Source organism: Phyllostomus discolor, chromosome 2 (assembly GCF_004126475.2).
Source record: "Phyllostomus discolor isolate MPI-MPIP mPhyDis1 chromosome 2, mPhyDis1.pri.v3, whole genome shotgun sequence".
NCBI classification, from domain to species: domain Eukaryota; kingdom Metazoa; phylum Chordata; class Mammalia; order Chiroptera; family Phyllostomidae; genus Phyllostomus; species Phyllostomus discolor.
Window position 1 is genome coordinate 115,538,116 of NC_040904.2, and position 22,676 is coordinate 115,560,791.

General features: G+C 36.9%; 1 protein-coding gene across 8 annotated transcripts in view; it reads left to right on the plus strand.

The window, feature by feature from the left end:
• The window catches only part of FRY (FRY microtubule binding protein), a 406,572-nt gene that overhangs the window by 128,616 nt on the left and 255,280 nt on the right, over positions 1-22,676 (plus strand). For all 8 annotated transcript variants that reach the window (XM_036018382.1, XM_036018387.1, XM_036018381.1 and 5 more), the window contains exon 2: positions 5,420-5,619. In XM_036018382.1, the coding sequence (XP_035874275.1) occupies positions 5,420-5,619 (200 nt within the window). The remainder of the gene's footprint in view (positions 1-5,419; positions 5,620-22,676) is intronic.

Here is a 22,676-nt window from a genome sequence, read left to right on the forward strand (position 1 = left end):
TCACATGAGGAAACTCATTATAGTATTTCCTTTTCTTTCAGTGTCATAATAAAAATGTAGCTGGACTATGAGCTGTGGGTGTTTATTTTTGTGTTGCCATTAGGAGGTCAGCAATCCCTATGAATGTTGGTAATTTAGGGATATCATTCTGAACAGTTTAGCCAGCTAACAGCAGCCAGCCTAAAAACTCAAGTATTTGTTAATGAAATTGGATAAACATAGTCCTGTTCAGAATATCGTCCTTTGAAGTCAGAAATAGATCTAATGAAGAGGTGAGAAAAGGCCCACAAGAGCCTAAAGCAGACTTCCTTCAGATTAAGGAATGGACCCTGCTTGATACAAGACATAGAGACCCAGTGAAAGAGAGAAACACCTCCCGGCACCATTGAGCAGGACCAAATAAAAACAGAATTTGGAATAAAAATAATAATATCAACAAAACCCACATAAGGCAAAAGAAGGTGATGGGGAAAAGTTAGAACATGTTTAATTGAAGGTTAAAATGTAAAGAGAGAGCAAATATCAAAAAGATTCAGGCCCAATTAATGTCTGAAAGTGGTGCCTTCTTATTGACCTCCCTCAGCTCCCCACCAACCTGCAGGAGCACTGGTTTGAGTGACTTTCTAGGGACATTGGGCTGTTGTGTGAAAATAGATAAGATGAAGAAGAAAAGGAGATAGGATAAGGGCAGCCGGAGAGTTGGAGTTGAACCCTAAAAGTTTCATCACACACAAGAAAGTAAAATGGGAAAGTTTTTAATCCAACAAATTAAATCATTGCTTCAGCATGTATTTAGGTGGGGAGATGGAATACTGATCGCCAGGACTCTTACATCATAAGGGAGCCTAATTCCAGAGGGCCCACATGAGGAGGAGGCTGAGCAGCTAGAGCAGCTGGGTCACATTGTCAGCAGAGCCAGACCCAGTCAGGTGGATGAAGGGACACTGAACTGGACCTGAAGTGTGGGCTGACTTGCTTGCCCGGTGGGGCAAAGCACTCTGGTGACAAGAAGTCGATTCCAACAGTGATCGCTTTCAGTGCAGAGCTGGAAAACAGGGCCTGCTTATGGCCATTCCTGAATCAGTAGTTGGTTGGTTTCCTAGGTATTTTCTTTGTGAAATTGTTAATGGCATTGTGTTCTTAGTTTCCCTTTCTGATAGCTTGTTACTGGTGTGTAGAAATGCAACTGACTTCTGGTTATTTATTCTGTGTACACCTGAAACCTATATCATTTTATTAACCAACGTCACCCCAATAAATTCAATAAAAAATAGTAAGTTTCTTTTATAAATCAGACCCACGCACAAATAAATTTGTCTTTAAATTTATTTTTCAATTACAGTTTACATTTAATGTTATTTTGTACTAGTTTCCAGTGTGTGCACAAATAGATTTAATTCTTTTATTTTTAAAGATTTTATTTATTTATTTTTAGAGAGGGAAGGGAGGGAGATAGAGGTAGAGAGAGAGAGAGAGAGAGAGAGAGAAACATCAATGTGCGGTTGCTGGGGGTTATGGCCTGCAACCCAGGAATGTACCCTGGCTGGGAATCGAACCTGGGACACTTTGGTTCCCAGCCCGCGCTCCATCCACTGAGCTATGCCAGCCAGGGTAGATTTAATTCTTGACAGCTAACTTCTTAGAGATAGTGTTTCCCCCTTTACACACCAAAACCTTTTTCAGTTTTATCCTTTTGAAAGGAAACCTGGAAATTTCTGTTGGTCTTTTTTCTACCTTCTCAAATACAGGTCTATACTTCAGACTTATTTTAACCTTTCCATGTGATTCAGGGTCATCTCCTGAATGTTACTTGTGACTTCAGGCTGGACTGAGTCATTGATGCCCCCAGCCTGTGAGAATGTCACGTTCTGTGGCCCTGTACTAATGGCTTCAGGCAAAACCTCATTTTTAAGGTCTAATGGCTTCTTAGAGTTATGATATTTTTTGTTCCTTTGCTATTAGTGTTTCTTCCCAGAGACACTGCACCTTTTCCTTGTAATTTTCATTATTGTGAACTTAGAAACTAGACGATTGGTCTTAAATATGTGTAGACTGAGAGCAAGCAAGTGCTGAGAGAGAGTCATGATTTTTTTCTAATATTATGTTCAGATGTTTAGACTAATATGGATTTTGTGGCTCAGTTTTGACCAGCAGGGATCAGGTATTTCTTGGTTCTCAGCTGTATTGTCACCCCATAACTGATTTACTAAAAGGTGCCATGTCCTATGTTTATTTTGAGAACTATTCTGACAAAAGGCTGGGATATGTTGTGAATTAGTTGTGGTAGGATAAAGAGGGGTTACTAAAAGTTGGAAGTGCATCTAGTTCAAGGACACTTACCCATTAACTTTCACTGCATCTTCATCTGCCCAGCTGATGTGTTGGTACCACCGTGATGGGCACCTCCCCTGGAATCACTCTCAGCTCTGGCACAGGGCTCGGGTGGGTCAGGACCATTCTAGCTGATAAACGCTGTGCACACAGACTTTTGTATTCACAAGATGTCTGGCTTCAAAGTTCAAGAGGATAACATTGTTTTATGAGAGCAGTGAATTAGTACTTGAGCATTTTAAATGGAAGATCTGTCCAAGAGACATTCTGGTTTCTGGATGTCAGCTATCTGCTTTAAAAGGTGGCTTTGCATGCTCTGGCCAGTTGGCTCAGTTCATTGACAATTATCCCATAGACCAAAAGGTTGTGGGTTCAATTCTTGGTCAAGGTGCATACCCAGGTTGCAGATTCAGTCCCTAGTCAGGTTGCATATGAAAGGCAACCAATTGATATTTCTCTGTCACATCAATGTTTCTCTCCCTCTTTTTGCCTCTCTTCCCCTTTCTTCCTTTCTCTCTCTCTCTTTCTCTCTCTCTCTCCCTTTCTCTCTCCCTCCCTCTCCCTTTCCTTCTCCCTCTCCCTGTCTCTCAAAAAGAAAAGAAAAATGGTGGCTTTGTGGGCCATTGGTCACTCATAGGAACATCCTCTCACTAGAAGTATGATTTTTAGGGCCCATAGTCTTACAGTTATGGATCTGGTCTTGCAATTATATGTTGCATCAACCTGATTATTGTTGTATTTTAGAAATGGAAGAAATCCTGTAAAAAATGAAAGATAATAAAAAGTCATCTCCAACTGGACTTTCTTGTTTATGTTCCAATCTCCAGTTCTGTGGCACAATGCCTGGATACGGTATCTCAATGGAGGTCGTGCATTCCTCTCTAAGTTGGATTTGCATTGAGAGAGTAGGTGGTAAGACAAAGGAGAGCCAGGGCTTTTATTTGCATCACCTGATATTGAGTATCCTCCTTCAGAACAAGTGGAACCATTTAGGAAGCTGCTCAGAGCACCATTGAATTAATGACTCATCATTGCAAATCCTGTCCCCTATTCCTTTGAAGACTCTACTATTGAGTCTTGTCTTAGAGTTCCTTCCTTGTGAATCACTTCAAGATGTACAGAAACTAAGTAAGATATCATTTTAGTTAGTTTAGGAGATTTGTTGGGTGTTAGCTGAGTAAAGAACTCTATACCAGTTCTGGGAGACCACAGTCTTATTGGGAACCTTTAGGGGAAACTTTTAGAAGAATGCATGGTCCAGTTACAGGGCCAACCATAGGCTGAGCTGTGTGACCAGTAGGTAATCACTTCACTTGTCACCTGTCTATTAAGTCTTCCTTAGGTAATGTGGGATGTGTAGCACCCAAGAGCATGAGTTAAATGTTTAAATCTGGAAATACAGACCAGTGAGGGAGGGTTAGCCTGGTGGAGAGGGTTAAGAGGCTTAGATGAGCATGGAAGATGAGAAGGAGCAGCAGGAGAGGAAGGCCTAAGTGCAGCAGTCAGGACTTCAGCACGACTAGGGTGTGGGATGGAGGCAACTGCTGCAGGGGCTCCAACCCAGGCCATGTTTTTGAGGCTGACCATGATAACTGAGAGCTATTGAAAATGTTATGATTAATGCCATGCTGAAGAAATATTAGTTTTCTATGCTAAATGAATGAACTGAAGGCAGCCAACGGGCTGCTCCAGTAATCATGATATAAGCTTCCTAGACTATGATGGAGCTGCTAAGGATGGAAATGAAAAGAAGTAATATGCAACATATTTTATTTCTGTAACTGAAGAGGCCATATTTTTAAGTGTAATGGTAGTTGATCCCTCAAACCAATAGGCAGGTTCAGTGACCCAGAGAGGACGAGGCATGAGGAAAGAGTAGGAAGGATGAGGGAGAATCTACAACATAACATGAGGACATGTTTATGATTTAATAAAATAAGCAAAATTTTATCATGGCTTCCTCAGAATTTAGCTTGGGCTAGAAAGCAGGTAAGAGAAGGCTTGAATTTACTTGAGAAGGTATTAAGGAGAACCTTTTTCCTCTTTTATTATTGATGGCACATCACTATTTTCTGATAATTCTAGCCAGTGTCCAAACTGGAAATCTACTTTTTTTTTACTTGTTTCCTTAATCTCTGTATCCAGTCATCCAAAATTATATAGTCTTCCTTTTAAATGTCTGCATATCATTATCTTGTCCTCAGCATTCCTAATGCCTCTATCCAAGCCCACTTACTTGCATTTCTTTCATTGGATAGTGGTGACTGATCATTTTACAGGTATTTATGTGGAAGGCATGTTGCATGTAATAGTTTAGGAAGGGAGACATAAAATTTCCATTTAGAAATAAAATTTTATTTTCTGTAACTATCAAATTAAATTGTCATCTTACTATTACATTCTGAATGGCCACTCACCAGGAGCTCTAATTCCCAAGCAGGGAATCTGCACATTTTATAAAGGATGAGGAGGGCATCCCAACTTGCACCAATGGGTGGTGACAGTAAAAACTTAAACCCATACTCTGGCTGCATGGATGGGGCCATGTCTGAGCCCTTATCTTACAAAAGGCCCATTCCTTTTGGAGCAAGAGCAAGTGGGGTTACTGTAAATTGGTTCTTGGAAACTTCTGAAGTTTTTTTCATTATTCATTTCATTATTCCTTGTTCCATTGTTCAGAATGAAACACAGAACACAGAGAGCTCCTGGCCATTAGGAATACCAGGACAACAGATCACTTTCTTTTCACATATATGTTCTTTATTTATTCCCCTGGAACATAAAAGATGCCAAAAACATCTGAAACGTTGTTGGATTTATCAGCTCTATTATGTATTTGCACCATAATTTACCTAAAGCAATGTGGTAACCAGAAGTATTTTGAGATTATCGTTAGGGCATAACACAAATCTAACGTAATCAAAATAATTAAATTCTGACACCATTCCTAAAGAATAGGGCCAGGTTATGATGCTAAGTACAGCATTCCAAATATGATTCATATCCTTATATTTATGGTTTAACACAGCCATTCTGAATGTTTACCATGTAACTTTCAGCCAGTAAGAATATTCATTATATTTTTCAGCTTCTCCTGTTGGCAACGGTTATATCAAGCCTCCAGTTCCACCTGTGTCTGGCACACAAAGGGAGAAAGGGCCACCAACCATGTTACCCATTAGTGTGGACCCAGACAGCAAACCAGGGGAATATGTCCTCAAGAGTTTATTTGTCAACTTCACCACTCAGGCTGAGCGCAAGATTCGCATCATCATGGCAGAACCCCTGGTGAGTGCCCCCTGATGCCTGCTCCTCCTCAAATTCATCTTGACACTGAACAGAAGAGATGTTACAACTCTAAGAAATAATGGATTGCTCTTCCCCTAATTTCCAGAGATTTTTTGAAACCATTAGTAAGGTTATAGTTAAGTTTCCTGATTTAATTGAGGGTTGAAGACTTTAAAATAATCCTCAGGAAATATATTTCAGGAGCACATTTCACTACTATGTTTAAGACCAATTAGCATAATTGAACAATAGATGTATTAATCACAAAAAATCGAGTTCAGTCTCTATTCTGTATACATACTTTAGTCAAAGTCTTTTGTCCTATTTTTAAAGTAGATGGGAAAAAAAAAAACATTTGTCTACCTGGACTGCTAGTTTGAGAACACAGTCTCAGTGATACAGGGTCCAAAGAAGTGTCGTTCAGAAACGCCACTTTGTTTTCTGAAAATGGGAACACTGGATATTCTCAACTCCCTTACATTTAGGTTCCTTATTATATGATACCCTTAGACATCGGGTCTTTCTTTACAGATAATGCTGCTACAAAATAAGACATGTGTTTCGCCGTGTGTTAATTGCTTTCACAAGCACTGGTTCGCAAAAGGATAGTTTGGAAGGAAGTACAATTGCTAGATTCAGATTACTGGTTTGCTGACCTTGGCCACATACAGTAAGAGAAAAGGAAAGAAATGTGGAGTAACACAACCCTTTCTGTGAAGCTGGGCTTTGTCCATCCTGTGGGGGCATGGGGTACATACACAAAGTCTGAAGTGTGCTATATGGCACAATAGTGTAAAACAATTAAAAGGAATGTTACTGAGTCCACAACACAAGTCTTTAAAAATATGTAACAATGTAAGGTTTGGGGATCAGCATTCAAGAATATTTAAGTGTATGTTTACCTGAAAATTACACACTTTGCATTTTTAAGCTTTCATTAGATCAGTAGAGCTTATTTTTATGAATTCTAACCTCTTATAGAAGATGTTTCTTGGTTTTTCCACTTAAATCATTTAAATTAAACCTTAGAATGGAACCTTTTCCCCATTCACTCATGTTTCTATGTTCCTACTACTCCTACAACTAATAAAAATAGCCAGTGTTTCTGGAGTACTTACTATGTCCAGGCACTATGCTGAACTTTCTATTTCCTTTACTTTTCACAATGGTCTGAGTTAGAATTTATATCTCCATTTACAGATAGGAAAAGTTGTCACAGAGAGGGTAAAGTAATTGTGCAAGGTCACACAGTGTTGATTTCAATTCAAACTGGGTATCCTCACAGTCAATCTCTGGATCTTTCTACACTCTCTTAACACTGCATGGCCATCTTTTTTCTTTAACTTCCCCAGAAAATCAACACAGGGCTCTCCCATACCAGCCAGCCATAAATCATGTGTCCAACTTCCCATTGCCCAAAACAGTGCTGTACGGGAAACCCTCTGACTCCTTGAGAGACACTGATGCAGCCCAGATTCCCCCCTAGTGAAGGGTGGGAAGCTGCCTCATCTCCAGAGATCATGGGGGAGTTCAAGGAGAAGAGAGTGGTAAGGCACATTACACTCCTTAACAGTGGAAAATGCCAAAATGGCAGGTCAGAGCTCTCTGAAATTGGTGAATTTCAGGCGAATTTTTCTGAAGAACTGAGAAATTGTACAAAAGTTGAGATGATTAGAAGGCTAGGTCCTGACATCTTTTGAGTCATCCTGTTACCAAAATAATAGCTTAAATACTGTCATTTATGAATTTATGAAGTTAAATAATTTGGGTTTAACTTTTCATCTTTACTCAGCTTGAAATTTGTTTGCATGACATTTACCTTCTTGGAATAAACATTATATCTGAAAAACAACATGTGCCACAGCATTCTTTTAATTAGATATTGATGTTTTGTTCCTTTCTATGGGACAACTTAAATGTCCCCAAACAAGGAAAATGGAGAAAGAAAGTGTAAGTCCTCTTTATCAGGTGAGGGTCTATTGGAACTACTTGCTGAGTAGATGAACATTATGTTTTTAGCTGAAGAAATGTATTCACTCAATTTTTAGTATTGTTGCTTTTTATATAAGGAGATGATTTGTTCCCTTGTGTTTTTGGCAGAGATGTAAGCTTCCATGCCACATTCATTTCTTGTCTGTCGAAAAATATTTAGTAATTTTCATCCTTATAGTTACTTACTCATGGGACAATAAATGTGAGTAGATTCTAGGGCTTGTTATCTTATTCTAAAAATATAAATGGGCATTTTGTTCTGTAAGCATAGCAAGAGGTGTTATTTTTGAATTTCATATAGTACATTTAAAGTGAATTTCAGTAGATATCCCAATTATTTCTCTTTCTGAGTTAGCTTTACTTAGAAAAACTTGGAATCCTTAAGTGCCTAGAGTTACACAGGCTTGTAACAAATCACAAATTGTACTCTAAATCTTTAATATAATTAAAATTTATATGGGAGTGGCAAGGGCAATTTTCTAAACATTAAAGTACAGATTTATTATTTATGAAGCAACTCAAGAATCTGTATTTTTTAGTTTTATTTTTAAAAGACTTAATCCTTCAGAATTCTATATCAGTAAGACTATGTGGGATAAATTATACACAATATTAGATTAAAGGTATATTTATGAATATCCAAATAGTAAACTTTAATTTTAAAAAAGACAAGAAACAAAAATGTTACACCAAAATCAAATTTTAGATTATTTTCTTTTGTAAAACACCTTACACTGGTTCAGCAGTGTTATTCTTTGTGCCCACAAGATGCTCAGGTCATATTCATTAATGTTTATGGATTAAGCCAGCGATTTTCAACCAGTGTGCTGTGAGAATTTTAGAACATGTATTACCTAACTATTTAGTCAGGTTCACAGACCTTTTTTCTCTTAGACTGTCAAAAAAAAAATGACAAGGGGCAAATTTCAGCCAAGATGGAAGCATAGGTAGATACACTTTGCCTCCTCGCACAACAAAAAGAAAGACAACAACAAATTTAAAAACAAAAAACAGCCAGAACTGCCAGAAAATTGAACTGTATGGAAGTCTGACAACCAAGGAGTTAAAGAAGAAACATTCACCCAGACTGGTAGGAGGGGCAGAGATGGGCGGCCAGGGTGAGAGAACACATGGCAAGATGGCAGCTGGAGGACCAGGTGGTCCCACATTTGCATGAAGATAAACCAGGAGGAGCAACTGGGGAGAGAGACAGGCCACACAACCCAGGGTTCAAGTGTGAAAAAAGAAGGCCTCAAAACTTCAGGCTATAAAAACTTTTGTGGGGATTGTAGTAGTGGGAAAAACTCCCAGCCTCATGGGAGAGTTCATTCTAGAGACCATATGGTCCTAGAACACACACAAACCCACCCACCCCAGAATCAGCACCAAAATGGCCCAATTTGTTTGGGTAGCAGGGGAAGTGACTGAAAGCTGGTGAGAGCCAAGTAAGCAGCATTGTTCTATCTTGGACCTCTACCCCACAGACAGCACCACAATGCAGCAACCTGGGTTGCCCCACCCTGGCAAATACCTAACACTGCACCCCTTACAATGTAATGGTGCTCCTAGACAAAGAAATATGGGCCAAATGGAAAAACAGATCAAAACTCCAGAAAAAGAACTAAGTGACAAAGAGATAGCCAACATATCAGATGCAGATTTCAAAATATGGGTAATCAGGATGCTCACAGAAAATGGTTGAGTATGGTCACAAAAGAGGAAAAAGAAAAGGCTTGCAAAGTGAAATAAAGGAAAATATACAGGGAACCAACAGTGAAGGAAAGGAAACTGGGACTCAGATCAATGATTTGGAGCAGAAGGAAGAAAGAAACATTCAACCAGAACAGAAAGAAGAAACAAGAATTCAAAAAAAATGAGAGATTTAGGAACCTCTGGGACAACTTTAAACATTCCAACATCTGAGTCAGAGGGGTGCCAGAAGGAGAAGAGGAAAAGCAAGAAATTGAAAACTTATTTGAAAATTAATGGAGAACTTCCCCAATCTGGCAGAGAAAATAAACTTCCAGGAAGTCCAAGAAGCTCAGAGTCCCAAACAAATTGGACCCAAGAAAGCACACACAAGGTACATCATAATTAAGTTACCCAAGATCAAAGATGAGAGAATCCTAAAAGCAGCAAGAGGGAAGGAGACAGTTACCTACAAAGGACTTCCATAAGACTATCAGCTGATTTCTTAAAACAAACCTTACAGGCAAGACGGGGCTGGAAAAAAGTATTCCAAGTCATGAAAGGCAAGGTTCTACAACCACGATTACTCTACCCAGCAAAGCTATCATTTAAAATGGAAGGGAAGATAAAGTGCTTCCCAGATAAAATCAAGTTAAAGGAGTTTATCATCACCAAGACCTTATCATATGAAATGTTAAAGGGACTTATCTAAGGAAAAGAAGAATATCAAAACTATGAACAATAAAATGACAACAAAGTCACGACTATCAACAACTGAACCTAAAAAAAAAACAAAAACAAAAGTGAACTAAGCATACAACTAGAAAAGGAACAGAATCACAGAAATAGAGATCATTTGGAGGGTTATCAGTTGAGAGGGGAAGGGAGATGACATGGGAAAGGTACGGGGAATTAAAAAATATAAAGGTTAGGTACAAAACAGACGGGGAGGTTAAGAATAGTATAGGACATGGAGAAGCCAAAGACCTTGTATGTACAACCCATGGACATGAACCAAGGCAGGGGGAAATACTGGTTGTAGGAGACTACAGGAGGAAAATAAAGGGGGAAAAATGGGACAACTGTCATAACATAGCCAATAAAATATACTTAAAATTTTAAAAAACTGAAAAAAAGTAAAGGGATGGAAAAGAAAAAAAATGACAATGGCCAAAACAACACTGTCTAGTGTGATTGGATCAAAATTATACCTATTTTTTGTCAGATTGGAAAAAAATACATATTTTAGTGAGCTGAACAATTTTAGTAATTAGTATATGTTTGCCATGAGATGAAAAATGCTGAAAATTGCTGGGTTAGTCAATCACTTGACTCATCCAATTTTACCATTATTTCACCTTTCCCAAGGAAAGTGTTTTAAACAAGTAAAATTGGATCATCTCTACAGAGAGTAATATAACTGATGCTTTCCCCTCTTGCCTCCTATTTTTTCTCTCAGGTTTAAATTTTCTTTTTCCCAAAGTATATTTTTGTTGTTCTTTAGTTAAGAGTCAGTGGCTTGTAAATTATACAGTCTTGTTTATCTAAGATGTCTTATTCTCCCTCAATTCTCAGTGACAGTTCAGCTGGGAATAGCACTTTAGTTTGACATTTATTCTTCCTCTAGACTTTTGACAATATATTTCACTATGTTACCTCTATTACTGCTGTTGAAAATCTGTGGTTGCTTTGTCATTTATTTGTGCTTTTTTTACTTTTTCCCCTGCTTGTTTTTATGCTTTTTATTCTTTGCCTATAGTGTCCTGAGATTTCACTACTCTGTATTTGAATGTGGACTTATTTTTAGTTTCTGTTTGAAATCTCTTGCTTCTCCAATTGAAGGTTTATATCCTTTATAAATTATGGAAAGTTCTTAGTCATTAAATATTAAAATATTGCCATTCCTTCATTTTCCCACTTCTTTTTTTCTGACACTTCTCTTAGATCAGACCTTCTCATGCTATATTGAATATCTTTTTACCCTTCTGTTACTATTTTTACTTCTTTGTCTCTCACTACTGCATTCTGAGAGATTTTCACAGGTCTGTATTTAGTTCATTAATACACTCTTGGGCTATGTCACATCTGTTGTTTAACCTACCCATTGAGAATTTTAATTTTGGTGACTATATTTTTCAATTCTAAAAATCCTGTTTGGCCTATTTAGATGGGGTGTTTTAAAGATGCATTTTGTTCCTTTCTTAAGTTTACAGTTTCTCTTTTATGTCTTTGATCACCTTACATGTACATTTTTTATGTCCTCTTTTAGATGAGCCTAGAGTTATTCCTGTCTAGGTTCAAATATTGTTAACTCCTAACTTCTGTACCCAGAAGATGATATAAATGGAACTCCAATTCATGAAAGACTTGAGACTGTGGCTTCAAATTCTTGAGGGTGATTATTATTGTTTTTACCTAGAACCCAGTCAAGGACCATTGGAATATCTTTTCAATGAGCTATATTTTCCCTAGTTCATTTTTTCATAGTTTCGGGCCAGACTTTATGTAGTTGCCTTATTTCCAGTGCCCCATCTCTCAGGGTCCACAGCTCTGTTTCCTGTTCTCAGTGGACAAAAGACTTCAGGATAATGAGACCAATAGTCCTCTGCCTTTGCAGTTACTACATCAGCTCATACCTTCCTGCTTTTTGTTTCCCTCTTCATTTCTTCTGAACTCATTTCTATATTTAAAAAATAATATATTCCATTCAACATTCCTAGGTGTTTATAGCATGTAAGATTTTGACATATTTCAATCTGTTATCCTGCCAAAGTCTTCTGGGGAATTCTTGGTTTGCTTCTCCTGTAGACAAGGCCAGGGTGGGTCTTTGTACTGTGAGGCTTATGTGCAAGCAGAAGTTGCCATGATAAGGTGGAGTGTCCCCAAAATAAATAAAAGGAAGAATGAGGAGATTGTCACCAATTCTTCCTCATCTGATCCTTCTTATAAACCTTTCCTAAATATAATGCTATCCTTTTCATTCCCTAGCTCAAAACCTTGATTTTACTTCTTTCACAAATTTATCTGGCTACAACCTATCTTACTTTCCCTGTACACCTCAATGAACCCCAGTTTCAATTCTGTGCTTGCAAGGGAAGCTAAAGCAAGTATAGGTCCAGGGGTTTCAACTGGATCTACAATCTGTCAGCTTAAAATTGAAGAATAAAAAGAAATTCTAACTTGCCTAAGACTTAGAAAGCAAGTAACTTATTCTCTACTTTGAAACCTGTGAGGAGGCAAAGATCTGCATAACTTTAAAAAAAGAAAACACATCCAACTTCTTGTCCTTCAGCAGAGCCTATGGCTGAATGAGAAGGCAGTTGCTCACCTTCTTCTAAAGTTCTGGATTTAGGAACCTTTCTATGATGAGAGGTGATATGAAAATGGAGGGTTTTATTGTAAGGTTTGCTTGAGCCTTGATAGCGCCTACTCACAAAATGGTTCATGGAAAAGATAAAGGCAGGCAGGTTATCTCAGTAAAGATCCTGTTGTTGAGCTTGGAGTCCAAGTGTGCCATTATAAACACATATTCATAAAGATGCTAAGTGTGTTATGCTGAAATAGAGACAACAGTATAACATAATCTAGCAGGTTTGCTAACATAAAAGGAACAAATAAGAGAATTACTATTTTAATGTGAGACTAAAAGTAAACCAGAAGTAACATAAAATATTTTCTTGGTGTGCCAGTCTTTAAATTCAAGTCCAGGATGCCAATCTCTCTTGCAACACATGCCTGGAATCCGTAATGGGATATGTCATGCCTTAAGACCAAGCCTGTACAAACATCAGTAGTGGCCAGCTGGCACCACCATTGAAAGGCCAACAATTAGCTAATGATAACATTACTGCATGCTAACGTTGTTCTAGATTCAGGCAGTAACATCTATTGACAAATAATTATTCTTTGGCCCTGTGTCTGAGGATTCCAGCTTCTCTTGGGTGCTGATGTCACAAGGCTGGCATGAAGACAACTCTCACTAACCCTGAATATGAGCAGGACACTGCTATAATAATGCCACTGGTGATTCACCACCAACAAACTATATATGATGGGTTGTTCTAGCGATTGTAATGAATTTTATTGTGATTCTAAGTAAGAAAAGCCTTTGGCAAGTAAAATACACCCTCCGGTTCCTCTTACAATTTTAGACCAGGTCTGATAACAGATAGCAGGCTAACTTTAGGATACAGCCTATTTGTAGTTATAGAAGAACTTTTTCACCACTAAACCATATAGAGATAGAACATTCAGCCATAGTTTTATGTTTCACTTCTTCACATATCTGAGTTGTCTGAAGATTTCTAAATGGCAGAAAATATAAGCTCCTTTAATCAGGAAACTTTTTAATATTTAATGAATTTGTGAATTAAAAATTCTGCTGTCATTGGTGTAGCCACTATGGAAAACAGTGTGGAGGGTCCTCAAAGAATTAAAAGTAGAACTGCCTTATGACCCAGTGATTCCACTTTTAAGTATTTATTCGAAGAAACCCAAAACATTAATTCAAAAGAAAATAGGTACCCCTATGTTCATTGGAGCATTATTTACAATAGCCAAGATATGGAAGCAACTCAAGTGTCCAGCAGTAAATGAGTGAATAAAAATGTTGTCTCATAGGCCCATGTATATGCTGTCTACAAGAGACCCACCTCAAAACAAAAGATACACACAGACTAAAAGTAAAAGGATGGAAAAGGACATATCATGCAAATGGAAATGAAAAAAAAAAAAGCCAGGGTACCAGTACATATATGTGACAAATAGACTTTAAACAATGGCTATATAAAAAAAATAACAAAGACACTATATAATGAGAAAAGGATCAATCCAGCAAGAGTATATAACCCTCGTAAATACTTACACACCCAACACAGGCATACCTAAATACATAAAGCAAATCTTGATGGACATAAAAGGAAGATTGAGAGAAACATGGTCACAGTAGAGGATTTTAACAGCCCATTGACATCAGTGGATAGATCTTCCAGACAAACTATCAACAAGTAAACAGCAGACTTACATGACATAATAGACCAGATGGATTTAATTGATATTTTCATAGCATTTCGCCCCAAAGTGGCAGAATGTACATTCTTTTCAAGTGCACGTGGAACTTTTTCTAGGATAGACCACATGTTAGTACACAAAACAAGTCTGAAGAAATTTAAGATGATTGAAATAGTATCAAGCACCTTCTCTGACTACAGTGCTATGAAACTAGAAATCAAATACAAGAAAACAACTGAAAAACACACAAACACCTGGAGGCTAAATAACATGTTACTACTAGACAGTGAATGGGTCAACAATGAGATCAAGGAAAAAAATGTAAAGATAACTTAGACTGCCCTGACAAGTGTGGCTCAATTGGATGGAGCTTTGTCCCATAAACTAAAAGGTCATGGGTTTGATTTCTAGTCAGGGCACATGCCTAGGTTGCAGGCAAAATAAACCTACAACAACACAAAACCTATGGGACACAGCAAAAGCAGTTCTAAGAGGAAAATTTATAACAATACAGGCCTACTTCAAGGAACAAGAAAATTTTCAAATAAACAATCTAACCTTACACCTAAGGCAACTAGAAAAAGAACAACACAAAGCCCAAATTGAGTAGAAGGAAGGAAATGATAAAGAATAGAGTAGATGTGGTATTGTGAGGGCTGGGGAAGGGTTGGTGGAGGTGGAGGAGGGTATAAGGGAGATAAATGGTAATGGAAAAACACAATAAGAATAATTTTTTTAAATTAAAAGAAATTTTTTAAAAGATTAGGGCAGAAAAAATAACATAGAGACTAAAAACACAATGCAAAAGATCAATAAAACCAAGTTATTTCTTTGAAAGGATAAACAAGATTGACAAACCTTTAATAAGACTCATCAAGAAAAAAAAGAGAGGACCCTAATAAATAAAATCAGAAGTGAAAGAGAAGTCACAACTGACAACACAGAAATACAAAGTATTGTAGGAAAGTATTATAAACAAACTATATGCCAACAAATTGGACAATGTGGAAGAGATGGATAAGTTCCTAGAAACATACAATCTTCCAAAACTGAATCAAAAAGAATAAAGATATCTGAACAGACTGATTACAACTAATAAAATTGAAGCATTAATCAAAAGGCTCCCATCAAACAAAAGACCTGAACTGGATGGATTCATAGGTGAATTTCACCAAACATTCAAAGAAGAGCTATCCTAACAGTTACCCTTCTCAAACTACTCCAAAAAATTAAGAGGAGGGAAGACTCCCAAGTTCATTTTACAAGGCTGGCATTATCCTAATTGCAAAACCAGACAAAGAAAGAAAATTTTAGGCCAATAGCCCTGATGAAAATAGATGCTAAAATCCTTAATAAAATGTTAGCAAACTGAATTCAGCACCATGATCAAGTTGGATTTATGTCTGGGATGCAAGCTTGGTACAATATCTGCAAATCAATTAATGTGATAAACTGCATAGACAAAATGAAGAATAAATATCATGTGATCATATTAATAGACTCAGGGAATTTTATTAAGTTCGGCACCCATTTGTAACAACTCTCAGGAAAGTGGAAAAAAAGAGAACATACATCAACATGTTAAGGGTCATGTATGACAAATCCACGACTAACATCATGGTAAATGGGGGGAAATTCAAAGTGTTTCCTTAAGATCAGGAACAAAATGGGAATGTCTGCTTTCACCAAACTTATTCAACATAGCACTAGAAAGTCTAGCCATAGCAATCAGACAAGGAAAAGAAATAAAAGGGATCCAAATTGGCCTTGGCTGGTGTGGCTCAGTGGATTGAGTTCTGGCCTGCAAAGCAAGGAGTCAATTCCCAGTCAGGACATACACCTGGGTTTTGGGCTAGGTCCCCAGTAGGGGGACACATGAGAGGCAACCACATGTTGATGTTTCTCTCTCTTTCTTCCTCCCTTCTCTCTAAAAATAAATAAATAAAATCTTTTGAAAAAAAGGCATTCAAATTGGAAAGGAAGAAGTAAAACTGTTATTATTTGTAAATGACATGATATTGTACATAAAGAATCCTAAAGGCTCCACCAAAAAACTATAAGAACTGATAAATAAATTCAATAAAGTAGCAGGGTACAAATTAATATTCAGAAATTAATGCATTATTATATATCAGTAATAAACTAGCAAAAAGGGAAACTAAGAAAACAATCTCATTTACAGTTACACCAAAAAAAAAATACCTAGGAATAAATGGATGTAAAAGACCTGTACCTGGAAAATAATAAGACACTGAAGAAAGAAATTGAAGAAGATACCGATTTGTGGATGCATATGCCATATTCATGGTAGGAAGATTTAACATCATGAAAATGTCCATACTACCAAAAGCTATCTGTGGATTCAGTGCAAGCCCTGTCAAAATACCAATGTTCTAGTTCTGTATATTTTACAGAACTAAAACAAATATTCCAAATATTTAAAGGAACCACACACACACACACAAACCATATAGCCTCAGAAGTATTAAGAAAAAAAACAAAGTGGGGGTTATCACACTACTTAGTATCAAACTATACTACAAAGTCATACTAAATAAACATCCTGGTACCAGTATAATAACAGACACATAGATCAATGGAACAGAATAGACAACCCAGAAACAAAAACATGTCTATTTGGTCAATTAATATTTACAAAGGATAGAAGAATGTACAATGGGGTAAAGATAATCCATTCAATAAATGGTGCTGAGAAAATTGTACAGATACTTGCAAAAAAAAAGAAATGAGACCACCTCCTTACACCATATACTAGAATAAACTCAAAATAGATTAAAGACAGCTGTAAGACTTGAAACCATAACCTGAACAGACACTTCTCCAAGGAGGAAATAGAGAGGGCCCAGAGACATATGAAAGGATGCTCAGCATTACTAGCCATCAGAGAGATGCAAATTAAAACCACAATGAGATACAACTTCACATGGTGGGGCGGTGGGGGGGGGGGGGAATGGAGACAACTGTACTTGAACAACAATAAAAAAAGGAAAAAAACAAAGATTTGAAACCATAAAAATCCTAGAAATAAATGTAGGGAGTAAAACCTCTGGCATATCTTTTAGCAATATTTTTTCCTGATATAACTCCTTAGCGCAAGGGAAACAAAAGAAAAAATAAGCAAATAGGGCTACATCAAACTAAAGAGTTTGGGCACAGCAAAGTAAACTATCAAAAAATTGAAGAGACAACCTACTAAATGGGAGAACATAGTCACCAATAATATATCTGATAAGGGGTTAATATCCAAAATTTTAAAGAACTCATAGTACTCAACACCAAAAAAAAAAAACAATCTAATTAAAAAATGGTCAGAAGACCTGAACAGACACTTCTCCAAAGCTATAGATATATGTAAAGATGTTCAATCTCAGGGTTCAATGTCACTAATCATCACAGAAGTGCAAGTCAAAATCACAGTGAATACCACCTCACACCTGTCATAATGGCTATTATCAATAATTCCACAAATGACAAGTTTTGGTGTACATGTGGAGAACAGGAAACACTTGTGCACTGTTGGTGGGAATGCAGTGGTACATATATACAATGGGATGTTACTCAGCCATAAAAAGAATGAAATCTTACCATTTGCAATGGCATGAATGAACCTAGAGGGTATTGTGCTCTGTGAAATAAGTCAGTCATAGAAAGGAATACCATATGATTTCACCTAAATGTGGAATTTAGAAAACAAAATAAATGAACAAAATGGAAACAGACTCATAGACACAGAAACTGGACTGGTGATTGCCAGAGGGGAAGGAATCTGAGGGACTGGGTGAAAGAAGTAAAGAGGTTGAAAAATATAGATTGGTAGTTACAGAATAGTCACAGGGATGTAAACCACGGCATAGGGAAAATAGTCAATAGTGTTGCAGTAACTATTGTGTTGTACAGGTACTGGAAATATCAGGGGGAACACTTTGTAAAGTATATGATTGTCTAATCACTATGCTGTACACTTGAAACCAATAGAAAATAGTTGAAAGTAATTGAAAATTTAGAAAATGAAAAAAAAATTCTGCCATACTAATTGAAGAAATTTGTACCTCCTCTAATTAAATTTGGATCTTTATATGCTGGATCTTTAATAGCCACCTACTAACCTCAACCATATATTTTATAACATTTCATCATGCATTTCATCATGCCCAATTTACAAGTTGGTGGTTTTCCACACTGCCACATTAGTCAATCTTCCTATACTAACCAAATGTTGATGAAGAATGTGTAAATGGCAGAAATGCCAGCTTAAATGGCTCCCTGGACTGCAGATTCCGGGAGCTTCCAGAACTACCAATTAGTGTTCTTTGCCAAACTCCTCTTTAAATGGGGGTGCCTCTGGCTTCAACAACCCCAATAAGGGAAATATAAAGAGGATAAAAATAATTCATAGATTTAGTTCCCTATTAAGTGTAGTTATAGAATCAAAGTACATCTCTTCCAAAGGGAGACTAAGAGACAGCTATGGTCAGATAAGGAATATTTATATTACATTTCACAAAATATTGCCTTAGGTTATAAATTATACATAAATAACTTTTAAAATACCATATTTTGTCATGTATAATGTGCACTTTTTTCCCAAATTTTTGAGAGTTCTTGTATCTGTTCTTGTGCTTTATAATTATTTGTTACATAAAATTTCTTGTACCATATGTTCAAAAGTAAATGCCAAAATTCCCTTATAGTACGAAAAAGTATCTAAATATAAATCAAAATAATTGAATTAAAAATTAAAATGCAAGTTTTTTTCCTGAAAGTTTGGGCCAAAAATGTGGGTGCACATTATACATGGGAGCACATTGTACATGGCAAAATATGGTAGCTATTTCTTAGTGAAGCAGCTCAGTCTGGCACCCTTTACTTAATCTTACAGACATTTGCCAGAAATCTGAATCTCACCCTAACCCAGAAACAAAATACAGTTTTTGTAACTAAACCCAGAGATAATTGTTGAAAAGTATCATTTAGTTGCTGAATGATGTGATCTTCCCAAAGGGCTCACAAATTCACTTTTTTCTATACACCGTTCAACCTGAAATGGGTTTTCCTTATGAATATTCTTAGAATCGTAGACCCGTATTTTTCAGACCATAAGATGCACCTAGGTTTTAGAAGAGGAAAGTAGGAAGAAACATTTTGAAGCCAAAAAATGTGGTAAAATATTTAATAACATAAATAACATAATATTTCACCAATGTAAATGTAAACAACTCAACAGCAGCATTAACAACCATCATTCCTCCCAAATTTGGTGGGGAAAACAGGGGGGAGTGTGTCTTATAGTCCAAAAAATACGGTAGATGAGGAGCATTTCTTTTGTGGCTGTTAGATGGGAATTTTTCCTCTGTGAAATGAAATTTAATGCACCATGATAATAAAGGTTTGAACCTGATAACAAATAAACCATGTGAAAAGTATAAAGAAATAAAAGAACCAAAGGACTCTCTACTTCAACTTAGTAGTATCCACTTCAGTTTATCCATGGGCAAGGCCATCATTTTTATGTCCAGTGACTTACAGGAGATTATCAAAGTCTTTTATTTTTGAGAATCAAGACCAGGGGAAGGTTAATCCTCAAGTTATTTTTAGTCTAGTTCTTTTTCATTATATGTTTCTTTTTACTATTTTTAGAGATATATATCATTTTAACACAAATAAGAGATCATTTGAAAATATATCATCACATTTTAAAGTGGTAGAAAAGTGCCAATAAAAATAAGTTCAAAATTATGACATAGAAATAGGTACCTCAGTCCATTTCTATGTTCACAATAGTTAAATATTGCTGTTTCCACACAGAATTTTGCATTTTGACATCCCTGGAAGTCATTAATACAATATTCGGCAGCAGCAATCTTTACTATATAGTATTGTGGTAATTTTGACAGCACAAGTCATGATTTCTACAGGTTTAAGTAACAGTGCTAAGGCATGTTTTATTAGTTTTTCCCCCTGAAGACTTTATTTATTTACTTGTTTGTTTGTTTATTGGGGAAGGGAGAAAGAAATGGAGAGAAACATTGATGTGAAAGAGAAGCATTGATCGGTTGCTTCTTGTGCGCAAACCCGCAACCTAGGCACGTGTCCTGATTGGGAATCAAACTGGTAACCTTTCACTTTGTGGGGTGATGCCCAACCGAGTCACACTGGTCAGGGCTTATTAGGTATTTTTTATTGATTGTTAGTATATATCTAGTACCCTACAACCAAATTGATTTTTTAAAATGCAGTATTTTATTTGATGGCATTTCCCAATGCCTTTGGGGATTTCTATTTGATTCGTAAGTTGTAACCACATATGTTCAGGGCAGGTGGGTTGGAATTTTCTAGAAGGAAAGAAGAAACTTTCTAACTTCCAAGTGCAAGTGGCTGTACTTGAGATTAAACATTATACAAAGAGGAGTAAGACAAACTTTTATAAGAATAACTTCCATTTCTTCCTTAACTATCATTTTTCAGGCAAGTAATCTTTACATTAACCCTAGAAAGTAGGTAATAATAATACTAACATGTCATGTTTATCTGGTGCCAGGCACTGTTCTTAGTACTTGACTAATATTAACTCACTTAATCTTCATAGTATGAGGTAGGTGCTCTTACTACCCCACAAGAAAACTGAGATATAGAGGTTAAACAATTTGTCAAAAGTCATAGTAAGTGGTGGAACTGGCATTCAATGTGGACTATCTCTAGGATCCTTGCTCTTACCCTCTATACTCATGGCCTTCTAAATTTTTAGTCAGAGGCAATAAGCCTAAGAGATTTGATAAAGCTTACTAAGGGTAGTATAGTTAGGGTTATTGCCCCAATTCAAAGCCTGGTCTGATTGATTCCAAAGTCCAAACTCTAATCTACCTAGGAAATGATATATACTTGAATAAGTAGGATGACATTGGGTAAGTGTATGAAAGAGCTATTGAAGAGTGAAACTGAACTGTCACTTCTTGTCAAGGTTACCAGGGAAAGTATAGTGGAAGAAATTAACCTTGAGGGACAAGTAGGATTTTTTGATGAGGTGGTTAGGTTAGGTGTGAGAACAGTAAGTGTGAATGTTGTGTATATGTGTGTGAAATGTTAGCAGTGCCAGAAAATAAATCAGAACATGATTGATTTCAAGTCCCCAAAGATAGTGCCAGGGAATATAATCATTTAAGGAGAAAGACTAGCCTATGAAGGACCCAGCGAACAGATATCTAAAGAGGGAGGAGAAACATTAGAAGATGGAATGATTCAAGTAACAAGAAGGGAGTAATCTTAGTGTCTCATTGCAGCTGAAATATACCAAAAGAAACATTCATAAATGGCTACCAAATTTGTCATTTGGAAAGTCACTGGGGCCTCTGGGGAGACTATTTTTACTGGTGACTGAGAAGTCAGATTACAGGTGGTTGAAAAAAGAAAGAAGGGAAGACAGAAAGTATAGACCACTCACTGGGAAACCAAAGATGAGAAAGAGGGCAGAGAAAACAGTAGCCAGAGGTGGACATGTGTTCACAGCAGGCTAAGATACAAAGGTCTAAGTAGTTACTAGCTGAGAAGAAATGCCAGAAGAGAAGAGGAGGTTCATGTCTTGGTAGCTGCTCGTAGTTTTAAAAAAAATGTGTAGGTGAGCTGCTCATTTGTTCAATTAAGATAATTAACTTTGTAGCCAAATTTAATTGAAGTTTTCTTTTCACTATTTCCTATTCAAATACTGGATTTGTACTTGGAATTGTTAGATTTAGCAGAAAAATAAGCTTTACTGAAATGTGCAAAGCCAGCTACAAATAAGACAGAGTCTCTCAAGTGTTTTTAATTTTTTTTTAAGTGCCAAAATAGTCTCCCAGATTTGAGTCTACCTTCTTCTCTCATGTACTGTGCAGCATCTTACTTGCTGGTACCTTTACTGGTTTGAGGTACTCTCTATGTCATTCTCTTGATCTTAGGACAAGTTCCCCCAAGGTTTAGGGTGAAAACTAGCATATATTGTTTTGGTTGAGGTAATACATTTTGGTAACTGAGTAGATTACAAAGAAAAAACATAGTTCTGTCCCTTTCTATAAACACTGTTCTTCAACAGGTCTCCAAGTGTCCTTGTTAGAAAGCTGGTCAGGATATTAGGGACAATGTCCATTTTTACTGTGGACAAACTGAGGCAAGCATCAAGGGGGCTCAGTTTTCCACCAGAAGTTCAGTGATCCCTGCAGGTCATTAAAATGACCAGAGTGTATTTTCAAGGCATTCATACCCCTGAGTCCCCTCATTTGCCCCTCATTTCTGGGAAGTCTTTTGGGGAGGAATGGTCCATATTCAAAATGGTGAGGCCTCTGGCTCACTCCTTAGATCTGTTTCCAAAATCG